Source organism: Bombus flavifrons, chromosome 9 (genome assembly GCF_040668555.2).
Source record: "Bombus flavifrons isolate JBK064 chromosome 9, iyBomFlav1_principal, whole genome shotgun sequence".
NCBI lineage: Eukaryota > Metazoa > Arthropoda > Insecta > Hymenoptera > Apidae > Bombus > Bombus flavifrons.
Window position 1 is genome coordinate 12865880 of NC_138450.1, and position 14347 is coordinate 12880226.

General features: G+C 36.5%; 1 protein-coding gene across 1 annotated transcript; it reads left to right on the forward strand.

Moving 5' to 3' along the window:
* The first annotated feature begins 541 nt into the window (after positions 1 to 541).
* LOC138183564 (leucine-rich repeat-containing protein 58) lies at positions 542 to 5725 on the forward strand. Its single transcript, XM_069120671.1, has 5 exons — positions 542 to 711; positions 2628 to 3141; positions 3570 to 3786; positions 4032 to 4221; positions 5115 to 5725. Exons 2-5 carry the CDS (start codon positions 2669 to 2671, stop codon positions 5276 to 5278), a joined length of 1044 nt encoding a protein of 347 aa, XP_068976772.1. The 5' UTR covers positions 542 to 711; positions 2628 to 2668; the 3' UTR covers positions 5279 to 5725.
* The last annotated feature ends 8622 nt before the right edge of the window (positions 5726 to 14347 follow it).

The following is a 14347-nucleotide window of genomic DNA, read 5'->3' on the forward strand; positions in this document are numbered from 1 at the left end:
TAAATCAAATCTATCGATCGACCTTCTGACAATAAACATAGATATAAAGAGTTTCTTTGGCAAAAAAATGTTCTTGAAAAGAAGCAATACTACAATATCAATAATGTTTTGGAAATCTGAATCTCCAATCACGCATTTCAACTCTTAAAAGTATTATCCCTTTCTTCTTGTATGTAATTAAATTCTTATTTTACTTTCTTTTTTTTTTTTTCTTTCTTTAATTTTCACAATTAAACAAAATACAATGGATAATTTGAAATATATTAATTTGTCATAACTTCTTTATAATAATAAACGTAAAATCCCTCGTTTTATGAAAAACGAAAATGGTCTAACTTACACCACTATATATTTATAACATTATGATAAACATTGCTTAGTCCTTAATGAGTTAATAGTTAATAAAAAATTCAAATTTCCTTGAAATGTATCGTTCAGTCGTTACCACGACATCTACCATGCGAATCAACACGCGGTCGGTGATGTCAAGTGCTTCTGCAACAACTTATAAAGAGGACTGATAAAACCAGATATAGTTTAGTCTCGTGCCTGGCGCTCACACATCTTAAACCGATCGTAAACCCAGTTTCTCTGTAAACCGCGGCCGAGCGTGGCACGGAACTCGGAACAGTGAACGACCGAGACAATCTTGCAACAACGTAGAAGGGGGAAAACTTTCTGACGTTCAACGAAAGACGAAATTGCACCGAGGTAAGAGAATATTATTGAGACAGGGTTATTTCGTGTGATCGGAATACTCGAAACATTCACGGCTACGCGAACCAGTTGACTTCGCGGTTAATTAATTTTAATCCTACAACTATGTGATGGCTTCGCGAAAATGGCGGAAGTCACGTGAAGTCCTTAGGATCAAGATACTCCGAGATACGAACTCGTTTATACACGAAGATCGCTGACAGATCTATTTTCTCTTTTAAAAGTATGAAAGAGCTCTCGATTAAAATTATCTGAATTTAAATTATCTGATAAGGAAATTACTATCGTCGTATCATTGGCGTTTTATATTACAAACAAATGAGCGAAATTTTTAAAATCAAAGGCACTGAGCTTTGATTCTCAATTCGTTTCTTATATTGGTACTTTAACGATAGTAGTTCACAACGTATCGTAGTAACGTAGTAACGATAGATAGTTCGTTTCGCGCAAAACAATCGATGGCCTTTGCCTGGAACATTTATGATAAATTATGATTCTTCGAATAATAAATTTTCGAACGAAGATGAAAATAAGAAAAGTGCGTTATTAAGACAGTTTTACTTAATGTTTTATATTTTCTAACATCTGATGACGTGCCAGAAGTTAACGGAATTATTGTTCTTAATTGTCATCATTGTATTATAAAAGCAAAATATCGCAACGTTTCACGACCTTTCGTCACGGTCTTCGAAATCATGAAGGTTGCAACAGATAAAAACAGATTCACACGGTTCACGATATGACCCCCTTCGGTATGCTTTCTGTTCGTCTTCGATTATGTATTAGTCGTAAAGTAATAGAGTTAGCGTTAATTTCAAACTTGTCAGGACGAATAGTACAACGAAACAAAAAGATTCTGTACAGAGATTTGTCGAAAGAAAAGTAAATAACTTTGAAAGTAAGATGAAAGAGATATTATACGGATTCTGCATGCAACAGTTTTCGAGAAAATCGAGTACGAAAATTTATTGATCGCTCAAGGTAAGCAAGTACATTATATACAGAAGACAAAACGTTTGCTTCGAAATATTTTTATTTTACGTAGTATCGTATTCTGTATATTGTATTTTACAAAGTCGCTCTAGAAACTTTGCTCCTGAAATATTTCTAACACTTTCGTAAAAGAAATAACGAGTCACCGTCTCGAAGAAAACGACATTTATCTCTCAAAGAATCAAGCTAATTACCGATAAATGCATTTGCTTTCCTCGTCACCGTTCTTCAAGTAATGCATCATCGAAATTGCGAAACGCTATTGGTCGATCAAGTAGTTAACGAAACATTAACATCGATGTCTCATCTAAAAATATCTGTTTACCATTGGAAACCCGTTAACCACTCGTGGTCAGAGTGAGATATAAATTAGCGGTTTATCATTTAAATGTTTTCTATTGATTCGAAGTACGTAACCAAGGGAATATAAAACACTGTTTATATTTGCGTGTTTGAGTTTTCTCAATTTTTATCGTGAGTGGTTGCGCTTAGATTAACAAGCGCAGCAAGATAGGCGATTTATTTCGCGTATAAAATGATTTGCATATATAATGTATATATCCGTGTATATATATAGGAAGAGTCGTCGTGATTATCATAAACACGTTATATCTGTGTGAATAAGATAAATTAAAAAACGGCGATTGTTTGATGAAGAAATTCTGCAATTCATCTATTTCTTTGAAAGTTGTTTGAAGATGACGATACAAGAAGTAAAAGAATTAATATTTTTCTCAAAAAGGAAAAAAGAATAGAAGCAAATAGAGCAATGATAAGCAACCTTCGAGATATAAAGAAATTAATCCAGCTACAATTATATTGCAATTATTCTTTTTTTTTCTTTTTTTTTTTTTTTTTGAGTGAATGAACAATTTTCTCTAAAAAATTGTTTCATCCTTTCTCTTCTGTTTCCCAAGGTTTTCTACACAGTTGAACGGAAACCCGTGAAACTTCGTTTATGGAGAACTACACGTCGGACTCGAGCGACTCGGATTCCGGCAGCAAGACACTGGATCTGTCCTATTTGATGCTCGACCCTCAATTACTAGACGATCATTTCATCAATGCCAAGAATCCGGAACATGTGGACACCTTGTTACTTCATCAGAATCGGCTGACCAGTATTCCACAGACGATAGTCAGATTCACGAACTTGAACTCGTTGGACGTATCAAACTGTGGCCTTCATCGGTTGCCCGACTTCTTCGAGGATTGTCCTCTGACCTGCTTGGTAGCCAAGCACAATAACTTGACGAACGATTCCTTACCGAAGAATTTTCAAAATCTGTCGAGGCTCAGAGAACTGAATCTCAGCGGCAACAGGTTAACAGATTTTCCGGAGCAGGTTTTTGACTTGACGGATCTTAAGTACCTGTATTTGGGTGGCAATCAAATCACTGAGATCAGTAAAGATGTTTGGAAGCTGCAAAGGTATTTTTGGGTTCGTTTATTTCTGATGTTTCAGCCACCACGTACGTCTAATTAAATATTTCGATTTTAAAGCACAGTGTCTCACGAAAGTATTCCAACTTTGGGCAGGTTTCAAAAATATGGTAAAAATATAGGAAAATTAGACACACCCGAATCTTTTCGTGATATTTTCAAAATAATGTCATTTTTTTCCTTTATTTGACCTCTAAATTGAATGTATCGATCAAATTTTTGATTACTGTTAGCTGACTTTCCAAAAGAAGGGCCATTCTCTCAAAAGGATATTAAACGGTATGGACAATGTTAAGAAATCACAAAATTAGGTATCTTGCAATCTCTTTCTCAGAAATATGAGAGACATACTTATCTCGATTAATAGTTGTGTTAGTATGGGAATTATATAAAAAGATTAATAATTTTGTTTCAAGATTACAAGTGTTATCGATGGGAGGCAACAGACTGACAGAAGTACCGTCTACCTTAGGCGAACTGATGTCTCTCCAGGCGTTGGTATTGTGTGACAACATGCTGGAAAGCCTACCTAGTTCCATAGCAAAGTTGACGAACTTGAAATCACTGCTGCTTCACAAAAACAGACTGAGGACACTGCCTACCGAGATCATCACGTTAAAATGTCTGACTGAGGTGATATAAAGTTACTTAAAAAGATTACATAGTATAAATCAATCTAGCTCTTCTACAATTATGTTCTAGTTTTTACTCTTACTATATATATATTCTAAATCCGTCATATATGTACCAGGTTTCGAAAAAAACTGAATGCAGAAGATGGGTTAAACATCAACAAAGATGCTTCCTAATATCCACCGCTTAAACATTAGTTTATATGAATTTTATTCGCTAAATTATTCGTTTATTCGTTTGTCCAGTTATCTTTGAGAGACAATCCGTTGGTAGTAAGATTCGTCTCGGACATGACACACAATCCTCCGTCTCTGCTGGAGTTGGCTGCCAGAGTTATCATGACTAACAACATCCAATATGACGGGGAGAGTATACCAAGAAACCTGGTGGAGTATCTAAACAGCGGTCATCGTTGCGTCAACTCGAAGTGTAAAGGTCAGTGACTAAGCTTGATTTAAAGTTCAAAGTTCTATCGACTCTACCACCATCGACATCGATTTTCCTTCTATTACAATCCCTTACAGTATCATAGATATACCGTTCTATCGCGCCTTTCCCCGCGACATTGTTTTCACGTTTGCAATTCATGAAACAAGTACATCGGCCTGACGATAAGACATCGTGAACCGTTGCTTGTTAGCAATTTTCATTTGCCCCGTTGTAGTCTGTTAATGCTTTTAACATTAGTAATCCATACTATTGCGTTCAAAATTGTTTCAATTATACAGATAACGCAGTCGTTGCGTTTTTTATCTTGGTACGTTCGCTGGTGATTAAATTTATTTATGCAGCGTGTCAATATCTTAGTTACTTTTGTCTATATAAAAGATTGTGTTGGGACAAAGGTTAATCGTTCTAAAGCAATGAATATTAGGACTCGTGATCTTTTACCTTCAGGATCACTGTGTTTCATACGACAGATTTTACAAAATAAAAGTTAAAATATCTGCTAAACTAATGATTTTTTTATAGGGTATGTCAAAATGGATCGACCAATCTATTGCAAAATATATGATTCCATTAAAGAAAAATTGATCTTAATATGTTTTTTACGTTTCTACCTACAAAACAATTACTAACATCGAACCATGTAATTGTTATTCGTAACATTTTCCGCTTTAATGAATAGTTTCAGAAATATTCATAGGGATCAGATTAAATAATTTAGGACACCTTATATATCAATGTATAATTAAGACCTCTCATGTACTCTTTTTGCAAAACGCTTGTCAGTTATATCTTTTATGCCAACGAACAAAGGTTTTTATAATACAAAGAATTGTTCTTTTTCAAGTGTCTCCATCTATAAAAATATCATTCCTTTCCAGGTGTGTTCTTCAACAACAGAGTGGAACACGTCAAGTTCGTCGATTTCTGTGGCAAGTATCGTCTACCTCTGCTACAGTACCTTTGTAGCAGGAAGTGCATAGAATCACGAGACGGAGACGAAGTAGTCAGCGGCGCGATGATAAGGAAGGTTCTTCTGGGCTGATCGATATTACTGGAATTTTGTATTAATATTACCGAAGGCTGTTACGTTAACGACTGAACTATCGCGCTATTCATCGACGAATTCTTTCTCTGTGCTCAAATCAGACCAAACACGAGTATCAGGTTCAAGAGTCGAAGGCTAAGCATAGAGATACGCGAGGAATTACGTTGGGCAATAAATCAAGCGTTTCGATCAGACAAATTCGAAATTGAAAATTACGTTAAAATCAAAAGTTAGAGGAAAGTCGAAGTTCAAGGTCGAATTTTTGTTCGTCGACCGATCACTCGGATCAACTAAACAACATTGTCGCTAAGAATAAAAAGTCTTTCAAAGATGACGAATTGCTTTTGCAAAGTCTTATATGTATGAGTCTGCTTACGCATACAAATTTGTCATATGCGTGAACAAATATTTCGTAAAATAAATATTTCATCGAGATCGATTCGAGCTTAATTCGCTTCATACTTACTCCACCGTCCATCGTGCGGAACCGTCGCGAATGAAACCGCAGTGTCTGTTAACCGTGTTATCGTTTTATTGTTAAATAAACCACAAAATCTACAATAATAATAATCATAGTATCATAGAGTCTCCGTAGGAACGGAGGCGTTCGATCCTCGCTTAAAACACATCCACTGATTTATTTCTACGATTACCGATTATCGACTATTCTCGTGTGTGAACCGTGTAAAACTGAAAACATCCGACAAGTGAACGGTAGCGAAGCGAACGATGTTACTTAATCATCGTGATTCGTCGGTATAGAGTCGTTCAAGATTCATAGAGAACATCGTTATCATATCTTTTTTTCCATTTTCTTCGTCATCTTTTTTAATAACTCGAAGTTAAGTCGGTGACAATTCTTCGTGAATAATAGCAATATCGTAATAAGAGTTCGCTAGTGTTTTTTTTTTTTTCAATTTTCTTTCTGTCAGGTTTTTTTTATCATTTTTTCCTTTTGTTCTTTAATATCGCATATAGCGTCGCCGCGTTCTGTTTAATTACCTATACATACATATGCATATTCATATATATGCGCTCTGTTATTTTATACATTACATACATGTATATGTATGTACATGCTTGGGTTTCGTTCCCCTCCTCAAAACCCCCACTCTATTTCTCCATCGAACGAGTATTCTTTTTGCTCACACGCATCAGGCACTCCGTTTTGCTCGCACACAGCCACACGTTCGTTCTTTTTTTCTTTTTTTTTTTTTTCATTTTTCTTCTCTTCTCCTCGCCCGCCATGATCTTTCACGGATCGGCAAGTTGTCTTAATTTTTTTAATAACTACGCTACTCCCTTTCTCTTCCGCTTCGTTTTCTTCTCGTTTCCTCGAATCGCTCACGCTAACCACATTTCGTACATTCGCGGATTCTCTTCTTTCTCCATTTCACAAATTATCTATATATATATATATATGATATATATATATATATATATATTAACACAATTTTTTCCTATTATAATCGTGAGTAACGAGTAACCCTCTCGGTATGGCGTTTTACGGTTTATCGCTGGTGTGAACGGTGCTGTCGATGATTAATAGTGCGTTATGGACGTTTTTTTTCTCTTGCTGCTTACTTTACAGAGTACGTATAGTAAAAACGAGATTGCTACAGCTCGCTGAGTCGTTATAGTTCTATTATAGTATCGACGAATGATTGGTTAGTGCTCACGATGGTTGGCCGACTATAGTCGGCAAGCGAATATAAAAGCGTACCGGCTTGCTGACTATAATCGTCGCGCGCAATTCTCGAGATTCAAAGCACGGGAGTATGACTATAGTCAACAACGTCCTAAATATGCGCTTCACCGCTGACTATACTCAACTTGCAGCTTAAGTAAGCGTATAATGGCGGCCGACTATAATCGGCTTACAGTCAAAAAGTATATAAGTACGCAGGGACCGTCGACTATAGCCGACGAGTTAACTTAGATGAAAGACTTTAATTCCGTACTATAATCGTAAGGGTGAACGGTTGCACTCACCGTGCCGATAACAGATCAGCGACTATAATCGACTTAAGGGCTCGAGTCGCACGTGCAAGTCACCGTAGCCGGTACGTGTTCTGTACTTGATACGATTAGGTTATAGTCACCCGAAACAAACGACCATCATGATGACTATAAACGACGGCAGCATAGAAGGTAATCTTAGCCGACGTATAGACCTAGAAGAGCGAACTGTAGTCAATGAGAAGTCTCGCGAGACCTTTGATTACAGTCAACATTCGTCAAAAGCACATCCGCGACTATACTTGGCTCGCAGGCTTAAGTGTACGACTATAGTACATGGCCATACCGGAATGGGTTAAGCACTCATTTCACAGACGACTGTACGATCTCTGATCGACGTCATTGCACGACTATTATCTTTCCACGCTACGACCGACTGTACGTTTGCACCCGTCCCTCCTCTTCCTCGTCCCACCGTTCTCATCATACTCTCGTCGTTTTCTTCGCGTTTCGTTCTCGTCTTAACGCACAGTCTCTACTTTCTATACACCTGTTCGTCGTATTCTTTCGCTAAAATTTCGCCACGTGATCGAATCAAGTACAGGAAGTCTTGATAGAGAGCGATACAGTCGGGGAAGAGAATCGCGTAGGACGATCGCCTACGAGTCTTCCGCATGGAACTCGATTCTGGCGTGAATACCACGCGAGAATAGTTACCCGATCTCATTCGGAAAATCGAATAACGGCCTTTTCCCGAGTATCGTGGAATTCGGCTATCGTTCGATACGATGGGAAAAGGAAGTAAAGGGAAAGACAAATTTTACAAGAATAACGCGGACGATCCACGCCAAGGAACGTTTTTCTCCGTGGAAGGTGAGAAACTAATGGTCGATTCTTTCCTGGGCAGGTCAGTAAGGTATATAGATTATACATATTTATAGTACATATACTTCTGAAGAGGATGTCCTATGGTTACATTCCTACAAGCGAGTACTTCAAGCGTATGGATACACGGGAGAAACAAAGGTTTGTACAAAGGGCGATCTCAGAGGGATAAGAATCGTGCGAGAACACGTACGTGTTTTGACTATATCCTTGACTATACATACATCGTAGAAATGAGAGATATTATCGTTACATTACTACTTATACTGCCACTGCTTCTTTCTTTTTTCTATTCGCGAAAAATATCTCCCTATCTCTCGGAATCGCTGTCCCTAACTGCGAAAATAGTAGCAGTGTCTTTAAATATCGATCGACTGCGATGGTTTTTGCTCTCCTCGACTTTTTCCTTCTCGATTCGTCGCTTCTTACCTTTAATGGAGGTAAAACGCGTGGAAGTGGTACGGACAGAATCGCCAGTGTGGTGCAAAAGTAAAAAGCTTATAAAAATTCGATCGTGTGTGTGTCGTAAGGTCCGTCTTTAAAATTTTCCACTAAAAAGTCTCGAAGACTCGGCTTCGTCAGTTCACCTTTTCCTCTCGATTGTCGTTAAAAAAAGCGTTATGCTAACTCTCGATCGATACTGTTGAGTCTTGAATGAGCCCGATAATAGTTTGGATTTTTCAGTTAGGTCACTTTTCCTTGGTGAAATTAAATTTTAATTTATTGTGTTCAAACCTAATTGTTTCGTAATACCGAACCATGAACAAATCCGAAAAAATTCCGGAACATTCATCGATATCTTTACCACAGTATAAAATTCGTTTGTTAACCAAAGCGTCTAAGTTCATTTATATTTCGTATTTTACGCAATAAATGTCATTGCAAAACATAGAATAGAAATTAAGATAAAGTGCTTTATAATCAAGTCACTCTATCCAAGCTATTATTGGTCACCTATATCCCAATCGTACCAATTGAGAGTTAAACGACGTAAAATAGGGACTCAATTTCATCCTTATGTACATGCACGACTGTTCGTGATCGAGATCGGAAAAGGGATGCGTGCTGATTAAAGTCTTAACTATTTTAGTTCTACTAGTACGAATCGGGAATCTACTAGTACGTTTCGAAGATGGACCAGAGAAAGTGGAACGTCTAAAACAGTTGTCGTTTAGAATGAAGTACAAGCTCGGGTCTTGCGATAGACTATTTTCCTGTTAGAGCGTGATAGGTACAACTTAGTCGTTCCTTCAAAAATATTACAGAACCGACCAAATATTGGAATTTGGATTTTGGAATCGTGTAAATTAGTTGATCAGCCTCTTAAATTAGTCGCATGTATCGGAAATCATGCGAAAAAATGCTTACTAATAAAAAATACTCGTAAATAGATTCGATGAAATGTTCGAAAGATGGTGCCACGTTTATCAATGAAATTGTTAATAATCGGAAATTATATCGTACAGCTGTTTGCCATTTTTAATTCGACTTGTAATTATTTGTAACAAAAGAAGATGTTACACGATAAACGTAAGAGACACGTTAGAAAATGAGATTAGTTTCCCAGGATTACAAAGAGTACTGATAACATTGAGCCTATAACACGTGAAGTTTAATACGAAATTTTTATTGCGTCGTTCGTTCAAACTTTACATTCGTGTAGAAACGAAATTACTCGTAAAAAAAGAATACAGTTTTTTTTTCTTTTTTTTTTTTTTTGTTTACCATCCACTCGAACCAATCGAAAACGGAAGCAAATATAATTCGTTTATTTATTGACGAATTTCGTATTAAATTAATCACTATTATAATTTAAAAACATACTTGTTCTTAAAAATATCGTAATATATATACATACATATATACATATATATACACACATATATATATGTATATATATATATATATATATACACTCCGCAGTGAAATGAATTTACAGATACAGTTTCTTTCCCTCGTTTTGCTTTTAAATCGATTACTCACCACCGTCATAGTTCGTACGATACGAAGAACTAAAACGAAACGGTACGAAATCGGAAATGATCGTAACTAGACTGCAACTTTTATGCAAGCTTGTTTTTTTTTTTTTTTTTTTTTTCGTGGACACAAATAAAAGAATAAAACTTAAATAGAGATTCGTTTTACCCATTAAAAATTACAACGAGTTTACTACTTTGAATGCTTTATATATTTCGGTACATTATATGCATTCTGTGCATCTCTTTGTATCTTTAAAACTCTGTAGGAATGCATAAAAATCCGCAGTCTAATCGTAACAATAAACTACAATTCATCGCAATTCAAGCGTTTGCTGTTCATCAAGCGTACAATATCGGACATATACAGTGCTTAACTACACTACTTTAGCCACGATCGTTCAAAACGTGCAATTCGAATAGAATTCTCGACTTAATTTTTTTTTGTTTCTCGTGAATAGTACGAACGATTAATGGTCCATCTTGGAATTTCCGTGGAATCAGCGGAAAGATAGTAGCTTTTTTGCAAATAGAAGTAGCTACTGGAGCATCAGGGATAGCCCATGACGATAATCTCTAATTCCATGTTCGAAGCTCAGTGGTTCTCAAAGGAGGTTTCTAATTCTTCATACATGATCAAATAATCATTTCTGTTCCACAGAGACACTTGATAAGGATATTTATGATATTTGTGATTCGTCCAAAGCATCGAATCGAACGCAAAATATTTGATTCGTGGCTTTAATTAACGACAGAAAGCCATCGCTAAATCTCGCTCGATCGGTACAGCAGCGATTAAATATACGTATACCTCTTGCGAGTTAACTTCTTTTTTTCTCTTTCTCTCTCGCTCCCTTTTTCTCACGTATATACATATGCACACCACACACGCATACATATATGCATATATATACATATTAAATTACTTTATTAATTTGTTTTCTTTACACAATTATTACAATTTATTTACTAGGTGATTCGAAACGGTGCGACATGATGATAGTAATAAGAAGACAAAGAAAAGAACAAAAAACTGGTGGTCTCTGTAGTGGTAACGGTGATGAAAATGTCAGGCAAACGACGAATATAGTTGTTCTCGAAGAGTCAATTAATCATTTTTTTTCCCTTTCTCTCCGTCTAAATCGCGTTTCCCTCCATGTCACTTTCATTTGCTCCCATCTCTTTCACACTCTCACGCGCATCTTCCATTCAGCTCCTCTTTCTCTCTTTACAACAATGCAGCAATATCGTTAACTGCTATCGTTAAAAATTAATCTACATATTTATATAGATGTACACACATATACGTAATTGAATCGTATGCACGTATTATATGTATATACCTATACGTATGTATATGTATATTATATACACACACATATATGTAAGTATTTATATATATAGACTTTCAGTATTTTACATGGGCTCTTCCCTCACCTGATGATTTCCCTACATTTTGCAAATGTTTGTGTAATGTATGTTTGCGTGTATGTTTGTAATCGAATAACGCTAGAGTCTCTCGAAAGAAGCAAAAAAAAAAAAAAAAAAAAAAAAAACGAGGCAAAATAAGGAAATGTCGGTGTCCATCCACTAGTAATTGCACGGAATACAATTTAATTCACCTAATTTATCGTGGATTTCATCCCTTTAATCATATACGATTCTCATATCATGATAATCGTATCTTCCTTCTTCTCAGACTATGAATTAACTTTCTGCCTTCTCTAACTGGTGACAAAATAATGTTCAAAGCACGCAAAATCGCAGAACACGAGAAAGACTGGATTAGAACTAAATCGATGAATTTCTTTATTAATCGAATAACCACGACAATTAACCAACAATTTATACTTCAGGTTGTCCATGAATTTTTCACATTCGTCTTTTTTACTTTTGTTTCCTCTTTATCTATTTTATTTCGTTCTACTTTTCACAGTTAGATTCATGACCATTTTTCGGTTTCTCATCAGTCGGGAAGATCAAAATTAATAATCTCCGTTTGAACCTGTTCGGTCGATAATTCTTCCTCTTGTTTTTACGCACGGATATCACGTCTCCTTTTTTTCAAGATGTCGGTTGACAAGGAGAACGAAGATACATCAAGCCAGCTGCTGCCTGAACATATAAATAATTTAAATCTACAATAATTACATATTTCTTCTTTTCAATCATATATGAAAACTATATCGCATGCTTATGTAATCTGTTCGAGCTCCTCTCAAGTGTCCTCGACAGCTATATAGCTTGCCTAATGTTTCTTTCAAGGGATCCGTTGTCTCACGGCGGAAAAATGATGGCTCAATTATTAAGCAAACGCAAAACTAATGGCGCCTATGGAATCTCCAACGTACGCTTGGAATTTTTGGTGATCAAAGGTCGCAGTTCATAAATTTTGAAAGAAACGAGTCATTATATAATTATTTAAATAATACATTGTATAATTTTAAACAAAAAAATGAAGAGGCGACCATTATGTTAGCATATACTTAATACGTATGGATTTATGTGCGAGTAAGTGCTGGAAAGATACCACCATTATTAAAAGTGCCACAATCGACACATATCTGAACATCCTGTTTTTTCTTTTTCAACGCAAAAACGACAAATTATCCTTCAATCGTCAGAACGCAAAGACTCGTCTTCGTAATTTTCATGATCGTGTATCAAAAATCTCATGTATTTCCCTTCGTTTTCGTTTAGACTAGAGGAAAAACGAAATCGATAAATTCACCTAACTGTTCAGCTAGTAATGAAGGAAACTGTCCATGTTAATTGTTTAAAAACGTAATCTACATCATATCAACGTTCATTAAAACTCTGAAACAAATGTCTTAGCATTTCTCTTTCTCTCCCATTCTCACTCGTTTGCTGTCCTTTTCACTCTCCCACTCATACTTCCACCCACGTTCTCACTCTCCTACCATTCTATTTTCTTTCTTTCTTTTTCGTTTTCCCTGTTCTTTTAATCAACGTTCGTCTTTTCCCTCTCTTTAAAAGGAAAAAAAAGAAAAAAGAAAGGAACTAAATGATCGTTCGGTATGGACTTTCATCGGCAGCCTCTCTTTAGTGATTTCTTGCGGCGCGATATGATATGTAGAAACGTGCAAAATGGCGGCTAGGTCACGCGCGACATGCCCGGAAGGGTTCAGGGGTCCTTTTCTTTCGTTTTGTTACCGTTCCGCAGAATTGAAATTCATCACGCAAAATGCACAAATTTCCTTCGTACACCTCTTCTTTCATCTTACAATTCTCCAAGACTACCACAGACGAGACAGCGATCTAGATATTAAAAAAGGTTCAACAATCTCGATCGAAGAAGTTCAGAGGCCTCGTACGACTGCGCTTTCTCTCTCGCGGGCATATAAAGTATGCATAGTGATGCGCACGAAAGGATAACTTCATAATTTGCTTACAAATCTTGTTCTTACTTTTTTATCGTCTGTCGTTCACACGCTGATACAGAAAAAAGAAGAGGACATTCGAAATTTGTCGAAAAACTAAAGCACTTCAGGCATAAGGAAAAACAACTTGTGGTCATTTAAAAAGAAAATCGCTCTCTGATGCGCAGAGCTTTGTCGCGTGTGGTGAAAAATATCGCTCGGTGAAGCCGAGGGTTCGGTAAGATCAACGACAGAAATATGTAATGATAATCGCGCGACGATTAAATCGAATTGATTTATTCATTGAATAGAGGATCGTATTCCGACATATTTTTCTCCTTTTTTCTCTGCTAATTGTGCTGGTATACGCAGCATGTCTCACGTCGCGGAAATTCGTCTTACGATAAATAGAGATTGTGCACGCAAATTACTAACGTGTGTGTTTATGTGTGTGTGTTTGGTGTTCAATCGTGACATTCTCCGCGTGAAAATTTCCCTATCAGTTGCGACAGCATCGATCGGCGCTTGAATCTTGAACACAATAAGAATATTATCTGTGTAACATGCGTGTTTTTTAATACAATATAATGATAAGTATTGTAATCGTCATTTCCCTTTTTCCAGTTCGTTGTTACGTATTCAAGAGGAAACGTCCGAGTCTCGGTTCCTATCCATACTGTTCTTCGCGAAAGCTGAGAATCTAGCGATCTCTTTCTCCTTGAAACACTAAAATTTGTCGAAGCCCGTGTCAAAAGGCAGGTGGCTCTTGTATCTCTTTAATAATCGCGATGATCGTGTACCTGTTTGTTTGTTTGTTTGTGTGTGTGTGTGTTGTGTGTGTCGAATTATGAAATGACGACGAGGCA

Coding starts and splice junctions, on each gene's coding strand:
- LOC138183564 (XM_069120671.1), top strand. CDS start 2,669: ATGGAGAACTACACGTCGGACTCGAGCGACTCGGATTCCGGCAGCAAG. Junction 3,142..3,569: donor GATGTTTGGAAGCTGCAAAG/GTATTTTTGGGT, acceptor TTTTGTTTCAAG/ATTACAAGTGTTATCGATGG. Junction 3,787..4,031: donor CGTTAAAATGTCTGACTGAG/GTGATATAAAGT, acceptor TCGTTTGTCCAG/TTATCTTTGAGAGACAATCC.